The sequence below is a fragment of the Monodelphis domestica genome, chromosome 1 (genome assembly GCF_027887165.1).
Source record: "Monodelphis domestica isolate mMonDom1 chromosome 1, mMonDom1.pri, whole genome shotgun sequence".
NCBI classification, from domain to species: domain Eukaryota; kingdom Metazoa; phylum Chordata; class Mammalia; order Didelphimorphia; family Didelphidae; genus Monodelphis; species Monodelphis domestica.
In genome coordinates, this window is record NC_077227.1 from 652,898,191 (window position 1) to 652,922,189 (window position 23,999).

A 23,999-nucleotide genomic window follows, 5' to 3' on the forward strand; every position below is an offset into this window, starting at 1 on the left:
TATAACCAATACTAAATATGTAAGCTAGAGAAGATCAATATCAAAAGTAATGACATATAGAAGCTCTTTCTGTAGTCACAAAGAAATTAAGTGAAAAATTGTGTTTATATATTGTTCAGAAATAGTTGATTTTATGGCATATAATTATATTATATATAATTATTGTTATACATTATGTTGCCAAATTAAGTCAATAAGAATGCATATGTATATGTAAATAAGTATGCTTTATTAATTCCAGGATCAAAAAAGAACAGCATTTGAACAGTTAAAAGTGAAAGGTACATTGTTTTAAAAACAAAACACATCATTGCACATCTTTGGTGTTACAGCTACAAGATTTGGGAGAGAAAGAAATATCTTTGGAATAATACAATCTTCAAAGATTTTTTTTAAAAAAGATTATTTATGTAGTGTGTATAAAGAAGCAAGAATAGAGGATTCTCACTTTCAGATAGGAAATGACATTAATGGAATTAGTCATATCAGAGAAAAGTAAAGTAGAAGGACTCAATCTTTCCCATCTTCTCCCTTCCCACTTACGTTAAACAATATATCCAATCACTCTTGTCACATACATCCCTTCCTTCCAACATGGAGAATCTTATTTGGTCACATTATATGGGATATTATGTCAGGAACTCAAATCTGATCTTTTGTTAAGTACAGAACAGAAATGTGGCAACAGGGAGAAGCACTATTTTCCTTATCTGGGAAAATTAAAAATCTATAAATAACAACTATGGTCTTAGGTAAAAAAATTTTTCTAGTATAAACATATTTGAATTGCAGCCAACTATCCACAAGGGATCATATAGAATTAATACTAGGTTTTTCTAGTACTGATTCTTCTTCCCTATACCCTTTGCATTGGAAGCTTTAAAACTATACATTTCTCTTCCACTAGTATATTCTCCCAAATAACTGCTCTTTACAAAATTCCTACTTGAATGGAGGTAAAACTAGGACCCACTGAAACTTTTTTCCCCCATTACATATACCCTTTTAAGTTCCTTACCAATCCTTCCTATCTGCTCAGCATTTCAAAGTTCAAATTCTTGCTTGGAAACCAGTCAGCAAATCTGTGGTCTTGACTTGCCTACTGTCATATGTTACTTATGTGATCTTGGGCAAGTCATTTAAATTCTCTATGTCTCAATTTCCTCACACATCACTTTAGAGAGGCCATAAAGATTTTGGCAAACACTACATTTGGGGACTGAGAAGAGTCCATGATCAAATGAATCCTTTCTTAGTGTAATGTTTCACGGGGGGTCTAGCCTGAGTATGATTCGCCTTAAGGGGGGCTTATAAATAATTTCCTTTGTCATCTGAATTGAGTTCCCCAGTGGTGTCATCTTTCATGTTTTGCTTAGAGGGAGTTGAATTCCTTATTGTAAGAAAGACCACTTTTAGTATGGATCAATCTTCCTATCATTCCCTGTATAAGTAAAGAGTAGGCACTGTTCAATTTAGTTCCTGAATCTAATTTTTCTTTCCTCTTATTTATAATGTCTTCAAACATTTCTCCTTTTATCATGGAGGGAAGATATCTGAAGAAAATAATTACTGCACAGGGCTAAGTTCTTCTCATTCAGTTCAAAAACTATCTCATTTTCACACCAGTTTTCCAGCATTCATTGTCTTCTTGGTTCTCTGGCCTAGCTCTGAGCTGAAAACTGCCATGGCCCTAAACATGTCCTCTTAAGCCAACTGACAAGCACAATAACTTTCAACCAAATTGGAAGCCTGCATTCCCTTGCCACACCTAGAAGCACCAGCAGTACCACACTGGCATCTCTGGGCAAATTCTGCTTTGGCTCCAGCAGTGATAACATTGGGTGATATTGTCCCTCACTTCTCACCAAATATTTTTAAATAGTACTAGTAATCTCTCGGTAACCGAGGATATATTTAAGTACTTTTTGCTATATACATGCAATGTGCTATATTTTGAGAAAACAAATACAAGCAAAAAGACTGTCTGCCCTCAATAAATATGAATTTTAATTCTACAGGCTTTGACACTTTAACACTTTCTCCTCCTTGTTATTTTCTTAACTCTAGCTTTTTGGGACCCTACTCTCTCCTGGTTCTCCTCTTATCTATTTGAATACTTTTTCTTGGTCTCCTTTTTTGGGTCCTTTTCAACATCATGTTCTTTAAACATAGGTGTCCTTCAGGCTTTCTTCTATTTCCCTCTGAACTACTTCACTTGATGATCTCATCAACTTCTATGGGTTTAATCTGTGCTATTGATTCTCAATTTTAACTACCTATTGCTCCAAACTCTCTGCTAATCTTCAGTCTTACATTTACAAATACCTTTTTAAACATCTATACCTGGATCTTCAGTAGATGTTTTAAAATCTTTATGTTTGAAACAGAACTTATATTATGCTCTAAAATTTTCACCCATTCCCACTTTCTTTATACTTTTGATATCAATTCTATGCTTCTACTCCTTCGAGTTCATATATTAGGAGCCATTATGGACATTGCAATAACTCTCAGCCCAGATATACAAAATGTTACAAAGTACTGTCAACTTCACTTTTGCAACATCTTGCACAACTAGATTCTCTCTCTCAAAATTTTACTACTTTAGTAAAATACCTTCCATCTGGATTTATATTGAAATAGTCTGAATGTCTCCAGTCTCTCCATACTCCAATCCCTTCTCCATGGAGATACCAGAGTATTTCCCTAAAGAATAGGACAAATCATGTCAACTCTTGCCACATTCAGTAATCTCCAGGATTAAATTCAGCATATTCTATTTGGCATCTAAAGTCCTCTATAACCTCCCTCCCTCTTTGATTTCTTTTTTTTTTACATTATTTTATTCGGTCATTTTCACATATTATTCATTGGAAAAAAAATTTATCTTCCTCCCCACCTTCCCATCATCCCTCCCATAGCTGATGCATGATTCCATTGGGAATCACATGTTTGCTTGATTCGAACCCATTTCCATGTTGTAGTTATTTGCATTAGGATGTTCATTTAGAGTCGTCTCTCCTCAGTCAAGTCCCCTCATCCCATGTAGTCAGGCAATTGCTTTCCCTTGGTGTTTTTACTTCCACAATTTGTCCTCTGCTTGTGGCTATTGTTTTTTCTTCTACATCCCTGCAGAATGTTCAGGAACATTGTATTGATACTAATGGAGAAGTCCATTATGTTCGATTTTACCACAGTGTTTCAATCTCTGTGTACAATGTTTTCCTGGTTCTGCTCCTTTCACTCTGCATCACTTCCTGGAGGTTATTCCAGTTTCCATGGAATTCTTTCACTTTGTTATTCCTTTTAGCACAATAGTATTCCATCACAAATATATACCACAATTTGTTCAGCCATTCCCCAATTAACGGGCATCCCCTCATATTCCAATTTTTGTCCACTACAAAGAGTACAGCTATGAATATTTTTGTACAAGTCTGTTTCCTTATTATCTCTTTGGGGTACAAATCTAGCAGTGCTATAGCTGGAACAAAGGGCAGACAGTCTTTTATTGCCCTTTGGGCATAGTTCCAAATTGCTCTCCAGAATAGTTGAATCAATTCACAACCCCACTAGCAATGAATTAATGTCCCAACTTTGCCACATCCCCTCCAGAATTCATCACTTTCCTTTGTTATCATGTTAGCCAATTTGCTAGATGTGAGGTGATACCTCAGAGTTGTTTTGATTTGCATCTTTCTGATTATAAGAGATTTAGAGCACTTTTTCATGTGCTTATTAATAGTTTTGATTTCTTTATCTGAAAACTGCCTGTTCATGTCCCTTGCTCATTTATCAATTGGAGAATGGCTTGATTTTTGGTACAATTGATTTAGCTCATTATAAATTTGAGTAATTAGACCTTTGTCAGAGGGTTTTATTATGAAGATTGTTTCCCAATTTATTGCTTCCCTTCTCATTTTGGTTACATTGGTTTTGTTTGTACAAAAACTTTTTAATTTGATGTAATCAAAATTGTTTATTTTACATTTTGTGACTCTTTCTATGTCTTGCTTGGTTTTAAAAACTCTCCCTTCCCACAGGTTTGACATATATTCTATTCTGTGTTCACCTAATTTACTTATAGTTTCCTTCTTTATGTTCAAGTCATTCACCCATTCCAAGTTTATCTTGGTGTAGGGCGTGAGGTGTTGACCCAGACCTAATCTCTACTACACTGTGTTCCAGTTTTCCCAGCAGTTTTTGTCAAATAGTGGGTTTTTGTCCCAGAAGTTGGGGTCTATGGGTTTGTCATATACTGTCTTGCTGAGGTCACTTACCCTAAGTCTATTCCACTGATCCTCTTTTCAGTCTCTTAGCCATTACCAAAATGTTTGATGACCACTGTTTTATAATAGAGTTTGAGATCTGGGACTAAAAGGCCAACTTCCTTTGTATATTATCCTAGATCCTGTATTCTTCCAAATGAACTTTGTTATGTTTTTTTTCTAAATCAGTGAAAAATTATTTTGGAAGTTCAGTGGGTATGGCACTAAACCACTAAATACGTTTGGGTAGGATGGTCATTTTTATTATATTGGCTCATCCTACCCATGAGAAGTTAATGTTTTTCCAATTGATCAGGTCTAGTTTTAGTTGTGTGGAGAGTGTTTTGTAGTTGTGTTCATATAGTTCCTGTGTTTGTCTCAGAAGATAGATAGCTAAGTATTTTGTTTTTTCTAAGGTGATTTTGAATGGAATTTCTCTTTCTAGTTCTTGCTGCTGAACTGTGTTGGAAATATATAGAAATACTGATGACTTATGTGGGTCCATTTTGTATCCTGCTACTTTGCTAGAGTTACTGATTGTTTTGATTAGCTTTTTGGTTGATTCTCTAGCATTCTTTAAGTATACCATCATATCATCTGCAAAGAGCAATAACTTGGTCTTCTCCTTGCTTATTTTAATAACTTTGATTTGTTTTTCTTCTCTGATTGCTACAGCTAGTGTTTCTAGTACAATGTTAAAAAAGAGAGGTGATAATGGGCATCCTTGTTACACTCCTTATATTATTGGGAATGCATCTAGTTTATCCCTATTGCAGATGATGTTAGCTGATGGTTTTAGATATATATACAGTTCATTATTTTTAGGAATGACCCTTCTATTCCTATGCTTTCTAGTGTTTTTAATAGAAATGAATGTTGTATTTTATCAAAGGCTTTTTCTGCATCTATTGAGATAATCCTGTGATTTTTTTTGGATTGCTTGTTGTTATGGTCAATTATGTGGATGGTTTTCCTAATATTGAACCATCCCTGCATTACTGGAATAAATCCTACTTGATCATAGTGAATGACCCTCCTCATCACTTGCTGGACTTTTTTTACTAGTATCCTATTTAGAATTTTTGCATTTATCTTCATTAGGGAGATTGGTCTATAGTTTTCTTTCTCCATTTTTGACCTGCCTAACTTTGAAATCAGTACCATTTTTGTGTCATGAAAGGAATTTGGTAGAACTCCCTCCTTACTTATTATGTCAAATAGTTTGTATAGTATTAGGATTAACTATTCCTTGAATGTTTGATAGAATTCACTTGTGAATCCATCAGGCCCTGGGGATTTTTTTCTCAGGGAGTTCTTTGATAGCCTGTTGGATTTCTTGTTCTGATATGGGATTATTTAAGAATTCTATTTCTTCTTCTATTAGTCTAAGCAATTTATATTTTTGTAAATATCCATCCATATCACATAGCTTGATATATTTATTGCCATATAATTGGGCAAAGTAGTTTTGAATGATTGCCTTAATTTCCTCTTCATTGGAGGTGAGATTCCCCTTTTCTCTTTGATGCTGTTAATTTGTTTTCCTTCTTTCCTTTTTTTTAAGTAGATTGACCAGTACTTTGTCTATTTTGTTTGTTTTCTCAAAGTACCAGCTTCCATTCTTATTTATTAGTTCAATAGTTCTATCACTTTAGATTTTATTAATTTCTCCCTTAGTTTGTAGGATCTCTAGTTTGGTTTTATTCTCAGGGCTTTTAATTTGTTCACTTTCAAGTTTTTTTTTATTTGCATTTCCAATTCATTTATCTCTGTCCTCCTTAATTTGTTAATATACGCACACAGGGATATGAATTTTCCTCTGATTACTGCTTTGGCTGCATTCCATAAGGTTTGAAAGAATGTCTCATCATTGTCATTTTCCTCAATAAAATTGTTACTTGTTTCTATGATTTCTTCTCTAACTAACCGATTTTGGAGTGTCATATTATTTGATTTCCAATTAATTTTTGATTTGGCTTTCCATGTACCCTTATTGATCATTATTTTTATTGCCTTTTGATCTGAAAAGGCTACATTTATTATTTCTGCTTTTCTGAATTTGTATGCCATATTTCTGTGACCTAGTGTATGGTCAATCTTTGTGAATGTGCCATGTGGTGCTGAAAAGAAGGTTTATTCCTTTTTGTCCCTATTTATTTTGCTCTGTATGTGTATTAACTCTAATTTTTCTAGAATTTCATTCACATCTTTTACCTCTTTCTTATTTATTTTTTGATTTGATTCATCTAAATTTGATAGTGGTTGGTTCAGGTCTCCCACTAATATGGTTTTACTGTCTATTTCTTCCTTCAGTTCTCCTAGTTTCTCCATTAGAAATTTGGGTGCTATACCATTTGGTGCATACATGTTAATTAGTGGTATTTCCTCATTATCTATAGTCCCTTTTAACAAAATATATTTGCCTTCCCTATCACTTTTAATCAGGTCTATTTTTGCTTTGGCTTTGTCAGATATCATAATTGCAACTCCTGCCTTCCTCCTATCAGTTGAGGCCCAGAAGGTCTTACTCCATCCTTTAATTCTGACCTTGTGAGTATCTATCAGCCTCATGTGTGTTTCTTTAAGATAACATATGGTAGGGTTTTGGATTCTAATCCATTCTGCTATTTGTCTATGTTTAATGGGTGAGTTCATCCCATTCACGTTCAAAGTTATGATTGTCATTTGTGGACTCCTTGGCCTTTGGATATCCTCCCCTAATTCTGACCTTACTTCTTTAGCTATAACCTTTTAAAACCAGTGATTTACTTTATATCTGACCCCTTAGTCCCATCCCTTGATATGCTTCTCTTTTTTGCCCCTCCCTTTTTGTGCCCTACACCTCTCCTTTCCTCCCTTTTTGTGTTCCCTCCCCTCCTACACCCTTGGTTTTCCCTTCTCTCTTATCCTGTTGGATAAGATGGAATTCACAATCCCAAATGGATCTAGATGCTCTTCCCTCTCAGAATTGATTTCACTGAGAGTAAAGTTTAAGTAAAAACTCTCTTCCTCTCATTCTTATAGGAGAATTCTTCCCTACCCATTCCCATGTGTATCTTTGTGTGAGAAAGATTATTCTATTTAGTTTTTTTTTTCTATTTCTTGGACTATATCTTAGTAGGATCAACAATTCCCCCTCTTTTTCTTTCTTACCCCCTTCTCCATATCATGTTGATGCCCCAAACTTTCCCTATGCATGATTCTTCTTACTACTCTAATGATGCATAGAATTTTTGATATTAATATATTAATATATATAACATATTAATATATATAATTTGATATAAATGTAGTCCTTATAAAAGAGAGTTTGAATAAAAGAAAAAGATATCTTTTTTTTCCTTTTCCCTTTCCTTGATATTTACCTTTTCCTGTTTCTCTTGCTCTTTGTGTTTGGATGTCAAACTTTCCACAGAACTCTGGTCTTTTCTTTACGAATACTTATAAATCTTGTATTTTGTTGAATGCCCATACTTTCCCCTGGAAGTATATAATCAATTTTTATAGCTAGCTGATTCTTGGTTGCAGACCCAGCTCTCTTGCCTTTCTGAATATCATTTCCAGGCCTTTCGGTCATTCATAGTGGAAATTGCTAGGTCCTGTATGACACCGATTGGCAATCCTTTATATCTAAATTTTCTTTTTCTGGCGTCTTGTAAGATTTTTTCTTTTGCTTGGAAGCTTTGGAGTTTGGCAATTACATTCGGGGAGTTGTCTTTTGGGGATTTAGTGTAGAGGGTATTCTGTGAACTCTTTTAATGCCTGTATTGCCCCCTTTTTCTAGAATCTCTGGGCAGTTTTCTTTGATGATATCTTATATTATGATGTCAAGATTACTATTTATTTCTGGCTTTTCTGTCAGACCAATGATTCTCAGACTGTCTCTCCTTCCTCTGTTTTCCAGGTCTGTAACCTTGTCAGTGAGATGTTTTATGTTCTCTTCTAATTCCTTAGTGTTTTGACTTTGCTTTATTAATTCTTGATCTTTTGCAAGATCATTGTCTTCCAGTTGCCTGATTCTGACCTTTAAAGACTGGTTTTCCTTTTCAGTTTGGTCTGACCTGTTTTTTGAGGCTTTGAGCTGTTTTTGCATGTGCATATTTTGGTCCCTCAAATTGCTGATTTCCTTTTGCATTATTCCCCATTTTTCCTGCCAGAAAGCTTCCATCTTTTTGAGAATTTCCAATTTAAATTCTTCAAGAGCTTGTAGAGAATTTCCATTTCTCTTTTTTTTAATCTTGCTTATCTATTCATTGTCCATCTTATCAAGTATACAACAGAATGAAATACAATGAAAAAAAGTCAAGCCTTCACATGCATCCTATAAGAAAGCTTTTTTTCTTAAGGTGGTAAATAATTAAAATTAACATCTTTGTACTTTTACTTATTGGGTGCAGGTTCCAAAAGAAAGATAAGGAACAAAATGTAAATTTCCCAGTTTCTGTAGAAAATAGTTGGACAACTGAAGTTAAGATGAAATTTTACCAGAAAGAAAGTATCCAAATCAAAAGACAAATGTTTAGTACTTTAATATTTCAAAATTTACTCTATACCACAATATATAAAAAACTTCTAAATGTAATTTTCTTATAAAAAAAACCTTCAAGTGTTATTACAGTGAATATAATTTACTAGAATATTACTTTCCAATAAGAGTTAGTTTATTTAATTTTATAGAAGAATGTGAAGATCTGTATTTCCTAAGGGATACAAAATACAGACCTTTTGGGAAATAACCCTTTAACTGTTACTAAGACACTCTTATTTATAACAAGTGAAACTAGTGAACAAGGCAAGTGAAACTTAAAACACTCTAAATACCTAATTTTAGATTTTGTATGGTAGAGCGAAATTTGTATATTTATGTTACTACTATTTGAATCTTCATAGGCAGATAATAAACCTGTTACACCTTGTTCATATTGGCTAGTTTCCTTGAGCAAATATAATCAGTAAATATTTTAACTGTGGTGGTGCTGCTGGTGGTAATAACAGGGCAATGTACTGTTTCATTATTTAAAATATAATTGATGTAATACTATTATTTCAGTAGTAATTACATGCAAGTTATCTTGCTAAGGAATGACTTCCATTGGGCCCAATATAAAAATATATTTCTGTTCATAATGGCTTTTACAACATACTTTATTAATTTTCTAATTTTTCAATGATATGCTTACAACTAAGTTTCAAATATTAGACAGGCTTTTTAAAAAAGCAATCCATCAAGCTAAGGTGAAAACAGCAATAATTTTCACAAACCAATAAAAAGCATAAAAGGAAAAGACTTTAATGCGCACCTAGTAGGTCCCAAATCATCCTACATATCTTAACCAAAAATTACACACATACACAGACAAAAGCAAAAGCAAAAAACAAATGTATTAAGATCTCTGTGAAAATTGTTTTACATTAGAAAGTTGTGTCCAGAAGCATATATACACCCATGTAGCCCTACCTTGTAAAAGGAAAAATACTCAGAAGTGTAAATTCCACTTACTAAAGTGCATCTGCTTAGCAAACCTAAAAGACCCTGCTAATACAATGATCCAAGAAAGAATAGCTAATATTTATTCATTTCCTATTCTGTTGAAATAGTAAATGTAGAACACGACTTTTTTTTGCCAAATATATGACAATTATACCATGAGCTATAAAAGAACTCAATATGTAGTCTTTTAAAACTCCAAAGAGTCAGATATTCTCTTTATTTATAAATACTGAAACTATAGCATATTCATACAAACTAAGAGCTACATTAGCAATATATCTGTTTTAATATTAGCATGATGTTCCCTTAAGTTGTCTCTATGAGAGAAAACAGTAATTTCCCACCCCTTAGGTCTTTTGGCTACAAATGTAAAAGTAGCAGAACTGTCTGATTACCAGACATTGCATTTTTATTAAAGGCAAACTTATTCAGTATCTGTACTCAGTCATTGCACTTATGTATTACCCAGAATACATCTATAACAACCCAGCAATAATGATTGCAATAAAAGTATAGTAAATAAATCTACAAAGAGTTTGATGCCATTATTAAGTCTTTTTTTTAATATTTCCTAGAAAAAATGTCAACAATAGCTTTTTGAACAAGAATACATGAACAAATTATTACTTAACCAGATATAAAATTTCATCTACCCTTCACCCAATACAAATGTTAGGTTAAAAAAAAAAGGTTTGGTTTTCTTTACCCATGCACAAAGTCTTGATTAGTTTGGGGTATCTCTCTGGTTTACAACAGCATTTTTTTTTCAAAATTTAAAGAAAAATATATTTTATAAAAGGAATTTTTATTTTTAAATCTAAATCTTCCTCATTTTAAGACAGAAATTGGCTGTTTTCCATTGCAATTCTGTCTTACTGAAGGACACAATTGTGGATGCTGATTCATTTCTTAACAAATGCTACATTTTTAAGGAAAAAGTAATTATCACTAGGCATCTTTTCTACTTCACATGAGTTATTTATCTCTAAAATAGGTCAAATACACTTTTAAAGACTCTGGCAGGGGTATTCACATGATTTTCCCTCTCAATAGATTCTGAGGGGGTTCCTCTGGCTTCAAGGTTTCACCCTGGTCTTTCTCTTCCTCTTCTTTGTGGTCTTCTTCCATTTTTTCATCATCCTCACTGTCTAGAGGCTGAGGAATAAGTTGATTGCCTACAAACACATATGCATTGATTCTTTGTTTAACGCTCTTCCTTTTTCTTTTGGGAGGAGCCCTCTGAGAAATACCCTTGGCTTGCATCTCATCATTTATGAAGTTTCTAAGTGTATGTCGAATATAAATCCAAACCAAGCCTTGAAGATTCCTGACAGCACAAGGAGGTAATCCCACTGAATCTGGTTTGCTATTGTCATTTCTATTTGGTTGTATTAATGGAGTGAAAGAAACAGCAAGGATGCTTTTCCTTTCCCAAGTATTCTGTCCAGTTTGCATAATTTGAGTTAACTGATCTTCTATAGGCATGACTAGAATACCTCCCACTTTCAATAATATTTTCATGTAGTTTTCATGGTCTTTCTGGACACCAGCTCCACAATAAATCCGGTCATACTGATGGCTATCGGATGCTATCTCAAGGCAGTTACCTGCCACAAATGCTGGTTCACAGAACTCAAATTTGTCAAAACTATCACTATTTTTGATGAAGATCTCGAGTTTTTCCTTGGCATATTCCACCACATCTGAGTGAAGTTCAATTCCATGATTTATTCCAAAAGGACCTAAAATTAAGCCTACCATTCTACTCAAATATCCGGTTCCACTTCCCAGATTAAGAAAAGACAATCCTGGTTGAAGTTTCAATGCCTCCATTACTTCAGAATAAATGCAAGGTGCTGATAAATGGATGTTTCCATGCTTCCAAGCTAAGTCTTTATAAGCACTGTCTCTATAGCCTTCCAAATAGTAATCTCCTCTATCAATAGCTTGAAATGCTTGCTCCACTCTTTCAGTACGAATATAGTGAGCTTCTTTTAAGTTGTCAATTAAATTATCACTGTCTTCCCCAGCACTTACAGCTCCTCCCATGATGATATTCAAATTAAATTAATAATTTGAAAAACATTGGCAGAATGTCCAGAATCGGTGTAAAGGAACTTGATTTGTTTTCTTTCAAAAGAACATTAAATCTAAAATAGAAAGTTAATCTTTGTTACCAGGGACAAGTCACAGAATTTCTCAGTGCCCCTAAAGCAACTCTATAAAATTGGATTATAAATAAGTTGCTGATCTTCATCAGTGGAGGAAGTTGCCATCACCAAAGGTCTGCCCACTGCATCTCTCACTTGCCCTTACAGGGTAGTGCAGCAGCTCCAAAACATCGGCCCAACCCAACACATCGCCAGCTGGGCCAGCACTACAACAACAATGACCACCTCTGCCTTCTCAGGCAGCCTCCACGGAGAGGGGAGAGGGAGAAGAAGGTCTGTCCTGGCCCCGGCTGGACTCACCTCCTCACTGCCGACCCCAATTTCCATTTCTTTTGGAAGTTTTTGGGGCATTTGTTTGTGTTTCCTCTTCTATTTCCTCTGTATTTTGTGTTTTCACTCCATAAAATGTGTCGAAAGTCACCCCCTTCTTCTTGCTTTTCTTGGTTTTGGGGGGCTGAGCACTGTTTGCCATCTCTATGTTTTTTTTCTCCCCTTTCTGGTCAGAAATCTGAGATAGGAGACCTGGCTCTCAGTGTATGGCTCTAATGATTGAGGCTTTAGCTCCAGGCAAAATCTCAGGGAAGCCCAGGGTCTTCCTTCCCTTGCCTGCTGGCCTTTTGGGTGCTATTGCTCTCAGGTGTGGGTCTTTGGTGGTTTTAGTTAACTCCCAAAACCTGTGGGTGCCCCTTGCTCACTTCAGGGGATTCCTTTGCTCACATTTGTTGATTATACCGCGCTAGTTCTGGGTGCCCGTGATCTGAGTTCCCCTTGCCTGCCTGCCAGGGTTTGGGGTTTTACTACTCCCAGGGGTGGGTCCTTGGTGGTCTTACTCAGGTCCCCAGACCTGGGGCTGACTGTTGTTCAGTCCTGGGGTGCCCCTCCCTCACTTGTTGATTCTGGCCAGTGCTGACTTAAACTCTGGTTCTGTTGGCTAGTGATAGCCATATTTATTGCCATATAATTGGGCATAATTGTTTTTAATGATTGCCTTAATTTCCTCTCAATTAGAGGTGAGGTCTCCCTTTTCATCTTGGATTCTGTTAATTTGGTTTTCTTCTTTCCTTTTTTAAATTAGATTGACCAGTATTTTGTGCATTTTATTTGTTTTATCAATGTACCAGCTTCTAGACTTATTTATTAATTCAATAGTTCTTTGACTTTCAATTTTATCAATTTCTCCTTTAATTTTTAGGATCTCCAATTTAGTTTTCATCTGGGGATTTTTAATTTGTTCCCTTTCAAGTTTTTTCATTTGCATGCCCAATTCATTGAACTCTGCCATCCTTAATTTGTTAATATATGAACTCAAGGATATAAATTTCCCCCTGAGTTCTTCTTTGGCTGCACCCAATAGATTTTGAAATGATGCCTCATCATTATCATTTTCTTCAATGAAATTATTGTTTCTATGATTTGTTCTTTATCTGATTTTGGAAAATTGTATTATTTAATTTCCAATTGTTTTTATTTGGCTCTCCATGTACTGTTACTAATTATTATTTTATTGTATTATTATCTGAAATGGTTGAATTTATCATTTCTACTTTTTTGGCACTTGTTTACCATGTTTTTATGTACACGGTCAATCTTTGTGAATGTACCATGTGCTGCTGAAAAGAAGGTGTATTCCTTTTTGTTCCTATTTATTTTTCTCCACATATATCTAAACTCTATTTTTTTCAAGATTTCATTCACATCTCTTACCTCTTTTTAATTTATTTTTGGTTTGATTTATCTAGATCTGATAGAGGAAGGTGCAGGTCTCCCACTTGTGTAGTTTTGCTATCTATTTTATCCTTGAGCTCCACTAGTTTCTCCTTTAGAAATTTAGATGCGTGTGTACACGCATCCATTTGGTGTGTACATGTTGGTTACTGATATTTCCTCATTGTCTATATTGCCTTTTGTCAGGATGTAATTACATTCCCTATCTCTTTTGATCAGATCTATTTTACTTTGGCTTTCTCAGATATCATGCAATCCCTCCCTTCTTTTTGTCAGTTGAAGCCCAATAGATTTTGCTCCAACCTTTAATTCTTACCCTGTGAGTCTACCTGCCTCATGTGTGTGGGATTTTGGTTTCATATCCACTCTGATATTTGCTTTTTGCTTTATGGGTGAGTTCATCCCATTCACATTCACATTTAGAATTGCCCCAGGATTTTGATATCCTTTCATAATTCTTCACTTTGTTATTTTGCTATATCCTTTTAAACCAGTGCTTTGCTTTTAACCAGTCCCCCTTAATCCCTAGGAGTATTATGCTTCCTTTTCCTTCAATCCCTTTTTGTTCCTTTCTTATTTTTTAGGGTCTGTTAAGTTATCCCCCCTATCTTTCCCTCCCTTTTTGTATTCCTTGCTCCCTCTTCATTTTCCTTTCTCAATTTCCCTGTACAGTCAGATATAATTTGATACCCCAATGGATCTAGATGCTATTCCCTCTCAGTATTGATTTCACTGAGTAAGGTTTAAGTATTCCCTATTAGCTCTCTCTTCCTCTATTTCTTATAATAGTATTCTTCCCCTTACCTTCCCATGTGCCTCTTTGTGTGATATAGTTCACCCTATTTATCTTATTCCTGCAAGGTTCTCTTGGTGCCATCTTCTATTCATTCCCCCCTTTTTTTCTTTATTTGCATATCATCTTAGACCACTTATTACCCCAATCTCTACCTGAGAATGATGCCTCTGATTACTATAATAGTAAATACAATTTTTGAGAGTTACAAATAACATTTCCCATATATTAATGTAAACAATTTGATCTCATTGAAGTCCTTAAAGAAAAAATAGTGGGACTTCCGGTTAAGATGGCGGCTTAGAGAAAGCTGAAGTTCAGATCTCCGGAAAACCCTTCCCGACCAATCTCAAACTAGAAGCTCCTAAGGCGCCGAAATTCAAAACGATCAACAGCACAGACCCTGGGAACCCTCCTCCTGGACCTGGACCCGGTTCAAAAGGTACGGCTCCCCTTAAAAGCCAGAACCCGAGATCCCTCGGACCTCAGGGGTAGGAGCGCAGAGTCCAAGGCTCCCGGAAGCGGCAGCCGCGCCGGGCTCAGAGAGCAGGGTCTGAGGAACAACAACCCTCAGGATCTTCTACCCAAGTCCCAGTCCGGGTGAAAGTTACTGCCTGGGGCCTCCGCTGCAGAGAGCTGGTCAAAACAACAGCAACCCTCAGGGCGGGCAAGACAGCCTCACGGGCTGGATCCTGCTATCCAAGTCTCAGTGAAAGTCTGTGCTCTCGGAGCTTGGGGAAGCGGCAGCCCATCCCCCCACAGGCCGAACGAAACAGCCTCACGGCCAGGGATTCTGAAGGCAACTTCCGGAAATCGAGCCAGGGGGAGAGTGTGGCCTCGTGGTCCGACCCTTCCATTCCAGTTCCAGTGAGGCATATTCAGTTTAACCCAGGGAACGCTCATAGAACCAACATCTGCCCAGGACTAAAGCCACTGATCACCAGACAAAGACAAGAAAAGCCAATCCTCCACGTTCAGAGATGACAAATTCCACAGAAGCACAGAAGCCCCAAAATACCAAGAAAAATAAGAAGAAAGGGGCGACTCTGGACACATTCTATGGAGCCAAAATACAAAATACAGAGCAGATAGAAGAAGATATACAAGAAAATTCTCCAAAATCTTCCAAAGGAAATAGAAACTCTCCACAAACCCATGAAGAATTTGAATCAGAAAGGACCAAAAAGATGGAAGCCCTCTGGGAGGAAAAGTGGGAAATGATGCAAAAGAAATTCACGCATCTACAAAACCAGTTTGACCAAACTGTAAAAGAAAACCAGGCTCTAAAGCAAGAACTAATAAAGCAAAGCCAAAACACCAAGAAATTAGAAGAGAACATAAAATATCTCACCGACAAGGTGATAGATCTGGAAAACAGGGGGAGAAGAGAAAATTTAAGAATAATTGGACTCCCAGAAAAGCCAGAAATAAACACCAAACTGGACATGGTGATACAAGATATAATCAAAGAAAATTGCCCAGAGATTCTAGAACAAGGGGGCAATACATCCACTGACAGAGCTCACAGAACACCTTCTACACTAAACCCCCAAAAGACAACTCCCAGGAATGTAATTGCCAAATTCCAAAGCTATCAAACAAAAGAAAAAATCCTACAGGAAGCCAGAAAAAGACAATTTAGATATAAAGGAATGCCAATCAGGATCACACAAGACCTTGCAAGTTCTACACTGAATGATCGTAAGGCATGGAACATGATCTTCAGAAAGGCAAGAGAGCTGGGTCTCCAACCAAGAATCAGCTACCCAGCAAAACTGACTATATACTTCCAAGGGAGAGTATGGGCATTCAACAAAATAGAAGACTTCCAACTTTTTTGCAAAGAAAAGACCAGAGCTCTGTGGAAAGTTTGATACCGAAAATCAAAGAGCAAGGAATACCTGAAAAGGTAAATATTAAGGAAAGGGGAAAAATGTTATCTTCTTTTACTCAAACTCTCTTCTATAAGGACTACATTTATATCAACCTATGTATACTAATATGTGGGGAAAATGTAATGTATAAATAGGGGGTAAAGAAAGACCAAATAGAATAATGGTTCTCACACAAAGATTCACAGGCGAAGGGGAGGGGAAGAAAACTCCTATAAGAAGGAGAGGAAGAGAGGGGGGGGGGTTACTTAAACCTCAATCTCAGGGAAATCAACTCTGAGAGGGAAAAACATCCAGATCCATTGGGATCTTGAATTCTATCTTACCCAACAAGGGTAAGGAGAAGGGAAAACCAAGGGGGGGAGGGGGAGAGGGAGAACAAAAAGGGAGGGAAAGAGAGGGGGGAGGGGGAGGGAACAAAAAGGGAGGGACTAAAAAGGGAAACATCAAGGGAGGGGACAAGGGGGACTGATTCAAAGTAAATCACTGGACTAAAAGGTAGAGCCGAAGAAGAAAAGGTTAGAATTAGGGAAGGCAATCAAAATGCCAGGGAGTCCACAAATGACAATCATAACTTTGAATGTGAATGGGATGAACTCACCCATAAAACGTAGACGAATAGCTGAATGGATTAGAATCCAAAACCCTACCATATGTTGTCTTCAAGAAACACACATGAGGCGGGTTGACACCCACAAGGTCAGAATTAAAGGATGGAGTAAGACCTTCTGGGCCTCAACTGATAGAAAGAAGGCAGGAGTGGTAATCATGATATCTGATAAAGCCAATGCAAAAATAGACCTGATCAAAAGGGATAGGGAAGGTAATTATATTTTGTTAAAAGGGACTCTAGACAATGAGGAAATATCATTAATCAACATGTATGTACCAAATAATATAGCACCCAAATTTCTAATGGAGAAACTAGGAGAATTGAAGGAAGAATTAGACAATAAAACCATACTAGTGGGAGACTTAAACCAACCATTATCAAATTTAGATAAATCAAATCAAAAAATAAATAAGAAAGAGGTAAAAGAAGTGAATGAAATCTTAGAAAAATTAGAATTAATAGACATATGGAGAAAAATAAATAGGGATAAAAAGGAATACACCTTCTTCTCAGCACCACATGGCACATTCACAAAAATTGACCATACATTAGGTCACAGAAACATAGCACACAAATGCAAAAAAGCAGAAATAATGAATGCAGCCTTCTCAGATCACAAGGCAATAAAAATAATGATTAGTAATGGTACATGGAAAACCAAATCTAAAACCAATTGGAAATTAAACAATATGATACTCCAAAACCGTTTAGCTAAAGAAGAAATCATAGAAACAATTAATAATTTCATCAAGGAAAATGACAATGGCGAAACATCCTTTCAAACCTTTTGGGATGCAGCCAAAGCGGTAATCAGAGGCAAATTCATATCCCTGAAAGCTCATATTAACAAACAAGGGAGAGCAGAGATCAATCAATTGGAAATGCAATTGAAAAAACTCGAAAGCGATCAAATTAAAAACCCCCAGCAGAAAACCAAATTAGAAATCCTAAAAATTAAGGGAGAAATTAATAAAATCGAAAGTGATAGAACTATTGATTTAATAAATAAGACAAGAAGCTGGTACTTTGAAAAAATAAACAAAATAGACAAAGTACTGGTCAATCTAATTAAAAAAAGGAAGGAAGAAAAGCAAATTCACAGCATTAAAGATGAAAAGGGGGACAGCACCTCCAATGAGGAGGAAATTAAGGCAATCATTAGAAATTACTTTGCCCAATTATATGGCAATAAATACACCAATTTAGGAGAAATGGATGAATATATACAAAAATACAAACTGCCTAGACTAACAGAAGAGGAAATAGAATTCTTAAATAATCCCATATCAGAAATTGAAATCCATCAAGCCATCAAAGAACTTCCTAAGAAAAAATCCCCAGGGCCTGATGGATTCACCTGTGAATTCTATCAAACATTCAGAGAACAATTAACCCCAATACTATACAAACTATTTGACATAATAAGCAAAGAGGGAGTTCTACCAAACTCCTTTTACGACACAAACATGGTACTGATTCCAAAACCAGGCAGGTCAAAAACAGAGAAAGAAAACTATAGACCAATCTCCCTAATGAATATAGATGCAAAAATCTTAAATAGGATACTAGCAAAAAGACTCCAGCAAGTGATCAGAAGGATCATTCACCATGATCAAGTAGGATTCATACCAGGGATGCAGGGCTGGTTCAACATTAGGAAAACCATCCACATAATTGACCACATCAACAAGCAAACTAGCAAGAACCACATGATTATCTCAATAGATGCAGAAAAAGCCTTTGATAAAATACAACACCCATTCCTATTAAAAACACTAGAAAGTATAGGAATAGAAGGGTCATTCCTAAAAATAATAAACAGTATATATCTAAAACCAACAGCTAATATCATCTGCAATGGGGATAAACTAGATGCATTCCCAATAAGATCAGGAGTGAAACAAGGATGCCCATTATCACCTCTACTATTTGACATTGTACTAGAAACACTAGCAGTAGCAATTAGAGAAGATAAAGAAATTGAAGGCATCAGAATAGGCAAGGAGGAGACCAAGTTATCACTCTTTGCGGATGACATGATGGTCTACTTAAAGAATCCTAGAGATTCAACCAAAAAGCTAATTGAAATAATCAACAACTTTAGCAAAGTTGCAGGATACAAAATAAACCCACATAAATCATCAGCTTTTCTATATATCTCCAACACAGCTCAGCAGCAAGAACTAGAAAGAGAAATCCCATTCAAAATCACCTTAGACAAAATAAAATACCTAGGAATCTATCTCCCAAGACAAACACAGGAACTATATGAACACAACTACAAAACACTCGCCACACAACTAAAACTAGACTTGAACAATTGGAAAAACATTAACTGCTCATGGATAGGACGAGCCAATATAATAAAAATGACCATCCTACCCAAACTTATTTATCTATTTAGTGCCATACCCATTGAACTAACAAAATACTTCTTCACTGATTTAGAAAAAACCATAACAAAGTTCATTTGGAAGAACAAAAGATCAAGGATATCCAGGGAAATAATGAAAAAAAACACATATGATGGGGGCCTTGCAGTCCCAGACCTCAAACTATATTACAAAGCAGCAGTCATCAAAACAATTTGGTACTGGCTAAGAAACAGAAAGGAAGATCAGTGGAATAGACTGGGGGAAAACGACCTCAGCAAGACAGTATACGATAAACCCAAAGATCCCAGCTTTTGGGACAAAAATCCACTATTCGATAAAAACTGCTGGGAAAATTGGAAGACAGTGTGGGAGAGACTAGGAATAGATCAACACCTCACACCCTACACCAAGATAAATTCAAAATGGGTGAGTGACTTAAACATAAAGAAGGAAACCATAAGTAAATTGGGTAAACACAGAATAGTATACATGTCAGACCTTTGGGAGGGGAAAGGCTTTAAAACCAAGCAAGATATAGAAAGAATCACAAAATGTAAAATAAATAATTTTGACTACATCAAACTAAAAAGCTTTTGTACAAACAAAACCAATATAACTAAAATCAGAAGGGAAACAACAAATTGGGAAAAAATCTTCATAGAAACCTCTGACAAAGGTTTAATTACTCATATTTATAATGAGCTAAATCAATTGTACAAAAAATCAAGCCATTCTCCAATTGATAAATGGGCAAGGGAAATGGATAGGCAGTTCTCAGATAAAGAAATCAAAACTATTAACAAGCACATGAAGAAGTGTTCCACATCTCTTATAATCAGAGAGATGCAAATCAAAACAACTCTGAGGTATCACCTCACACCTAGCAGATTGGCTAACATAACAGCAGAGGAAAGTAATGAATGCTGGAGGGGATGTGGCAAAGTAGGGACATTAATTCATTGCTGGTGGAGTTGTGAACTGATCCAACCATTCTGGAGGGCAATTTGGAACTATGCCCAAAGGGCGACAAAAGAATATCTACCCTTTGACCCAGCCATAGCACTGCTGGGTCTGTATCCCAAAGAGATAATGGACACAAAGACTTGTACAAAAATATTCATAGCTGCGCTCTTTGTGGTGGCCCAAAACTGGAAAACGAGGGGATGCCCATCAATTGGGGAATGGCTGAACAAACTGTGGTATATGTTGGTGATGGAATACTATTGTGCTCAAAGGAATAATAAAGTGGAGAAGTTCCATGGAGACTGGAACAACCTCCAGGAAGTGATGCAGAGCGAGAGGAGCAGAACCAGGAGAACATTGTACACAGAGACTAATACACTGTGGTATAATCGAACGTAATGGACTTCTCCATTAGGGGCGGTGTAATGTCCCTGAACAACTTTCAGGGATCCCGGAGAAAAAAACACCATTCATAAGCAAAGGATAAACTATGGGAGTGGAAACACCGAGAAAAAGCAACTGCCTGAATACAGAGGTTGAGGGGACATGACAGAGGATAGACTTTAAATGAACACTCTAATGCAAATACTATCAACAAAGCAATGGGTTCAAATCAAGAAAACATCTAATGCCCAGTGGACTTACGCGTCGGCTATGGGGGGTGGGGGGGAGGAAAAGAAAATGATCTATGTCTTTAACGAATAATGCTTGGAAATGATCAAATAAAATATATTAAAAAAAAAAGAAAGAAAAAATAGTAAATTAAAAATAGTTTTTTCCCTTTCCCCTCTCTTTCTTATTTAACTTTTTATGTTTCTCTTGTTATTTGTGTTTGGATATCAAACTTTTCACTTAGTTCTGGTCTTTTCTTTACAAATACTTGGAAATCTTCTATTTTGTTGAATATGCATACTTTCCCCAGGAACTATATATTCAGTTTTGATGGTTAGGTGATCCTTGGTAGAAGACACAATTCTCTTGCCTTTCTGAATATCATATTCCAAGCCTTGTGGTCCTTTAGTATAGAAACTGCCAGATGTTGTGTAATCCTGATTGGTGCTCCTTGATATCTCGATTGTCTCTTTTTGGCTTCTTGTAAAATTTTCTCCTTAGCATGAAAGCTCTGTAATTTGGTAATTACAATCCTGGGGATTTTCTAGCAAGGATTTTGTGTAGAGGGTGTTCTATGAGCTCCTTCAATATCTCTTTTCCCCCCTTGTTCAAGAATATCAGGAAGGTTTTCTTCTATAATTTATTGTATTATGATGTCAAGATTTATATTTATTTCTGTTTTTTTCAGGTAAACCAATGATTTTCAAATTGTCTCTTTGAGACCAGTTTTCCTGATCTATGATCTTGTCAGTGAGATATTTTGTTTTCTTCTTTACTGTCAGTCTTTTGACTTTGCTTTATTAAATTTTTCTGTTTTTCAAGATCATTGGATTCTAATTGCCTAATTATGGACTTTAAGGACTTTTTTTACCCTCTATGATCTTTTGACTTTCCTTTTCAATTTGGTCTATCATGCTTGTTTGTGACTTCCAGCTATTTCTCCAATTGAGTTTTTGTCCATGAAACTGTTGTTTTTCTTTTGAACTACCCCCCCCATTTTTTAAAAAATTATAAACCCCTATCTTCCATCTTGGAGTCATATGTATTGACTCCAAGGCAGAAGAGTGGTAAGGGTTAGGCAATGGGAGTCAAGTGACTTGCCCAGGATCACACAGCTGGGAAGTTTCTGAGGCCAGATTTGAACCTAGGACTTCCCATCTCTAGGCCTGGCTCTCAATCCACTGAGATACCCAGCTGACCCCTTTTCCCACTTTTCTTGCCAAAACCCTTCCATCTTTTTTGATATGTTGTATTTTAAATTCTGCAAGAGTTTGTGGCCAATTTCCAAATTGTTGGAAGTTTTGGGTGCATTTATTTGTATGTCCTTTTCTGCTATTTCCTCGGTAGTCTCGGTTTTCCTCCATAAAAGTTATCCAGGATCAATGCCTTATTCTTGTTTTCCTTTGTGTTAGGAAGCTGTCTTTTCTGGGAACTGTTTGCCATCACTATGGTGGTTTTTCCTTCACTTTATAGTCAGAAGTCTGAGTGAGTAGGGAAGGCTCTCTGTTTATGGATCTAAAGAGTGTGTTTTTTCTCTGAGGCCATCTCTTGAGTCTCCACAGCGTCTACTGTTTTCTCCCCTTCTCTGCACTATCTCTGAGCTGGTAACCAAGGTCTGGGCTCTTCAGCCTGCTGGTATCTCAGGAATAGCTGCTCTAAGGGGTAGATTTTTAGTGATCTTAGTCAGCTGCCAAGGACCTAGAGATTCCCCTCAGTCACTCTATAGGTGTCCTCTCAGTCACTTATTCTAGCACACTGGCTCTGACTCTGGCTTCATAGGTGGAGTGGGGGAGGGTTGATCAACTCACATTTTGATGGAAGTTATTTCACCCCCTAATAGTGTGGAAATGCCGAAATTCCATATATCTTCAATCCTGTGCCCTACCTTAGAGTCCCTTCTTTCATATGGTTTTGTTATTTGGCCTTTTGAGGTAGTCGATATTGGTAGGTGGGGAGGAGAGAAAGAGTTCTAGGTATATACTACCACCACATTTACCCAGAGGTCCTCAATATATCTTATATGTTAATAATATCTTCTGTACTGATATTACTTCAATGACTCTATTACATTTTATCAAGTTATAATTACCTTTATTATCTCTTTTAATCAGATCTATTTTTATTTTAACTTAGTCTTCCTTCATGTTTTCTATTTCTACTTTTTAAAAATTCTTATTTGAGGCCAAATACATTCTGTTACAGCCATTTACCTTTACTCTGTGTGAGGGCTCCATGATGTTTGAATTGTTTCTTTCTGGCTGCTTGCACTATTTTCTTCTTGGACAGGGAGCTCTTAAATTTGATTAAAACATTCCTGGAATTTGTCATTTGGGAATTTATTGTAGGAGGTGATCTATGGTTTCTTTCCTTTTCTATTTTACCCTCTTGTTTCTCAATATTAAAGCAGTTTCTTAAATAATTTATCTTTATATGATATATAGGACTTTCTTTTTTGTCATGACTTTCAAGTAGTGTAATAATTCTTAAATTCTCTCTTCTGTGTCTGTTTTCTGTCATTTGCTTTTCTTTGATATATTTCATATTTTATTCTATTTTTATTTCTTTTGATTTTGTTTATGGTTTTTTCAAAATCTCATGAAGTCTTTAGCTTCTATCTGCACAATTCTACTTTGTAAGAAATGAATATTTTCCATGAACTTTTGATCTATCTTTTCCATTTGGCCCATTGTATTTTTCATGGAACTCTTTTTTTCCTTGTATTTCCACCCTCATTTATTGGTAGGTCAATTAAAAACTACTTTTTTCATTGGATTTTTTAGATTATTTTTCCTGTTGACATATTTTGCTTTTTAGGCTGTTTTATTTTTGCATTAATTTCCTTTCTTTTTCCCATTTTTCTTTCTATATTCATTCTACTTGTCTTATTTTATTTTTGAATTCTTTTATTGGTTCTTCAAGTACTTGAGACCAATTGCCATTTTTATTTTAAATTTTCCATGTGGTTGTTTGGATCTCACTACCTCCTATTGGTTCTTTGCTTTGTTCTTTGTCTCCATGGAAATTCTTTATGGTTCAGTGTTTCTTTTACTTATTTTCTTGGTCTTTTTCTGTATAATGGGAGTTCTGAAAACTGAT

The 23,999-nt window shown here is 35.9% G+C and overlaps 1 protein-coding gene across 1 annotated transcript; it reads right to left on the reverse strand.

Moving 5' to 3' along the window:
- Positions 1-10,750: 10,750 nt before the first annotated feature.
- LOC100033346 (protein-L-isoaspartate O-methyltransferase domain-containing protein 1-like) lies at positions 10,751-12,047 on the reverse strand. The gene has a single exon (XM_056794119.1). It carries the CDS (start codon positions 11,806-11,808, stop codon positions 10,789-10,791), a length of 1,020 nt encoding a protein of 339 aa, XP_056650097.1. The 5' UTR covers positions 11,809-12,047; the 3' UTR covers positions 10,751-10,788.
- Between the last annotated feature and the right edge of the window lie 11,952 nt (positions 12,048-23,999).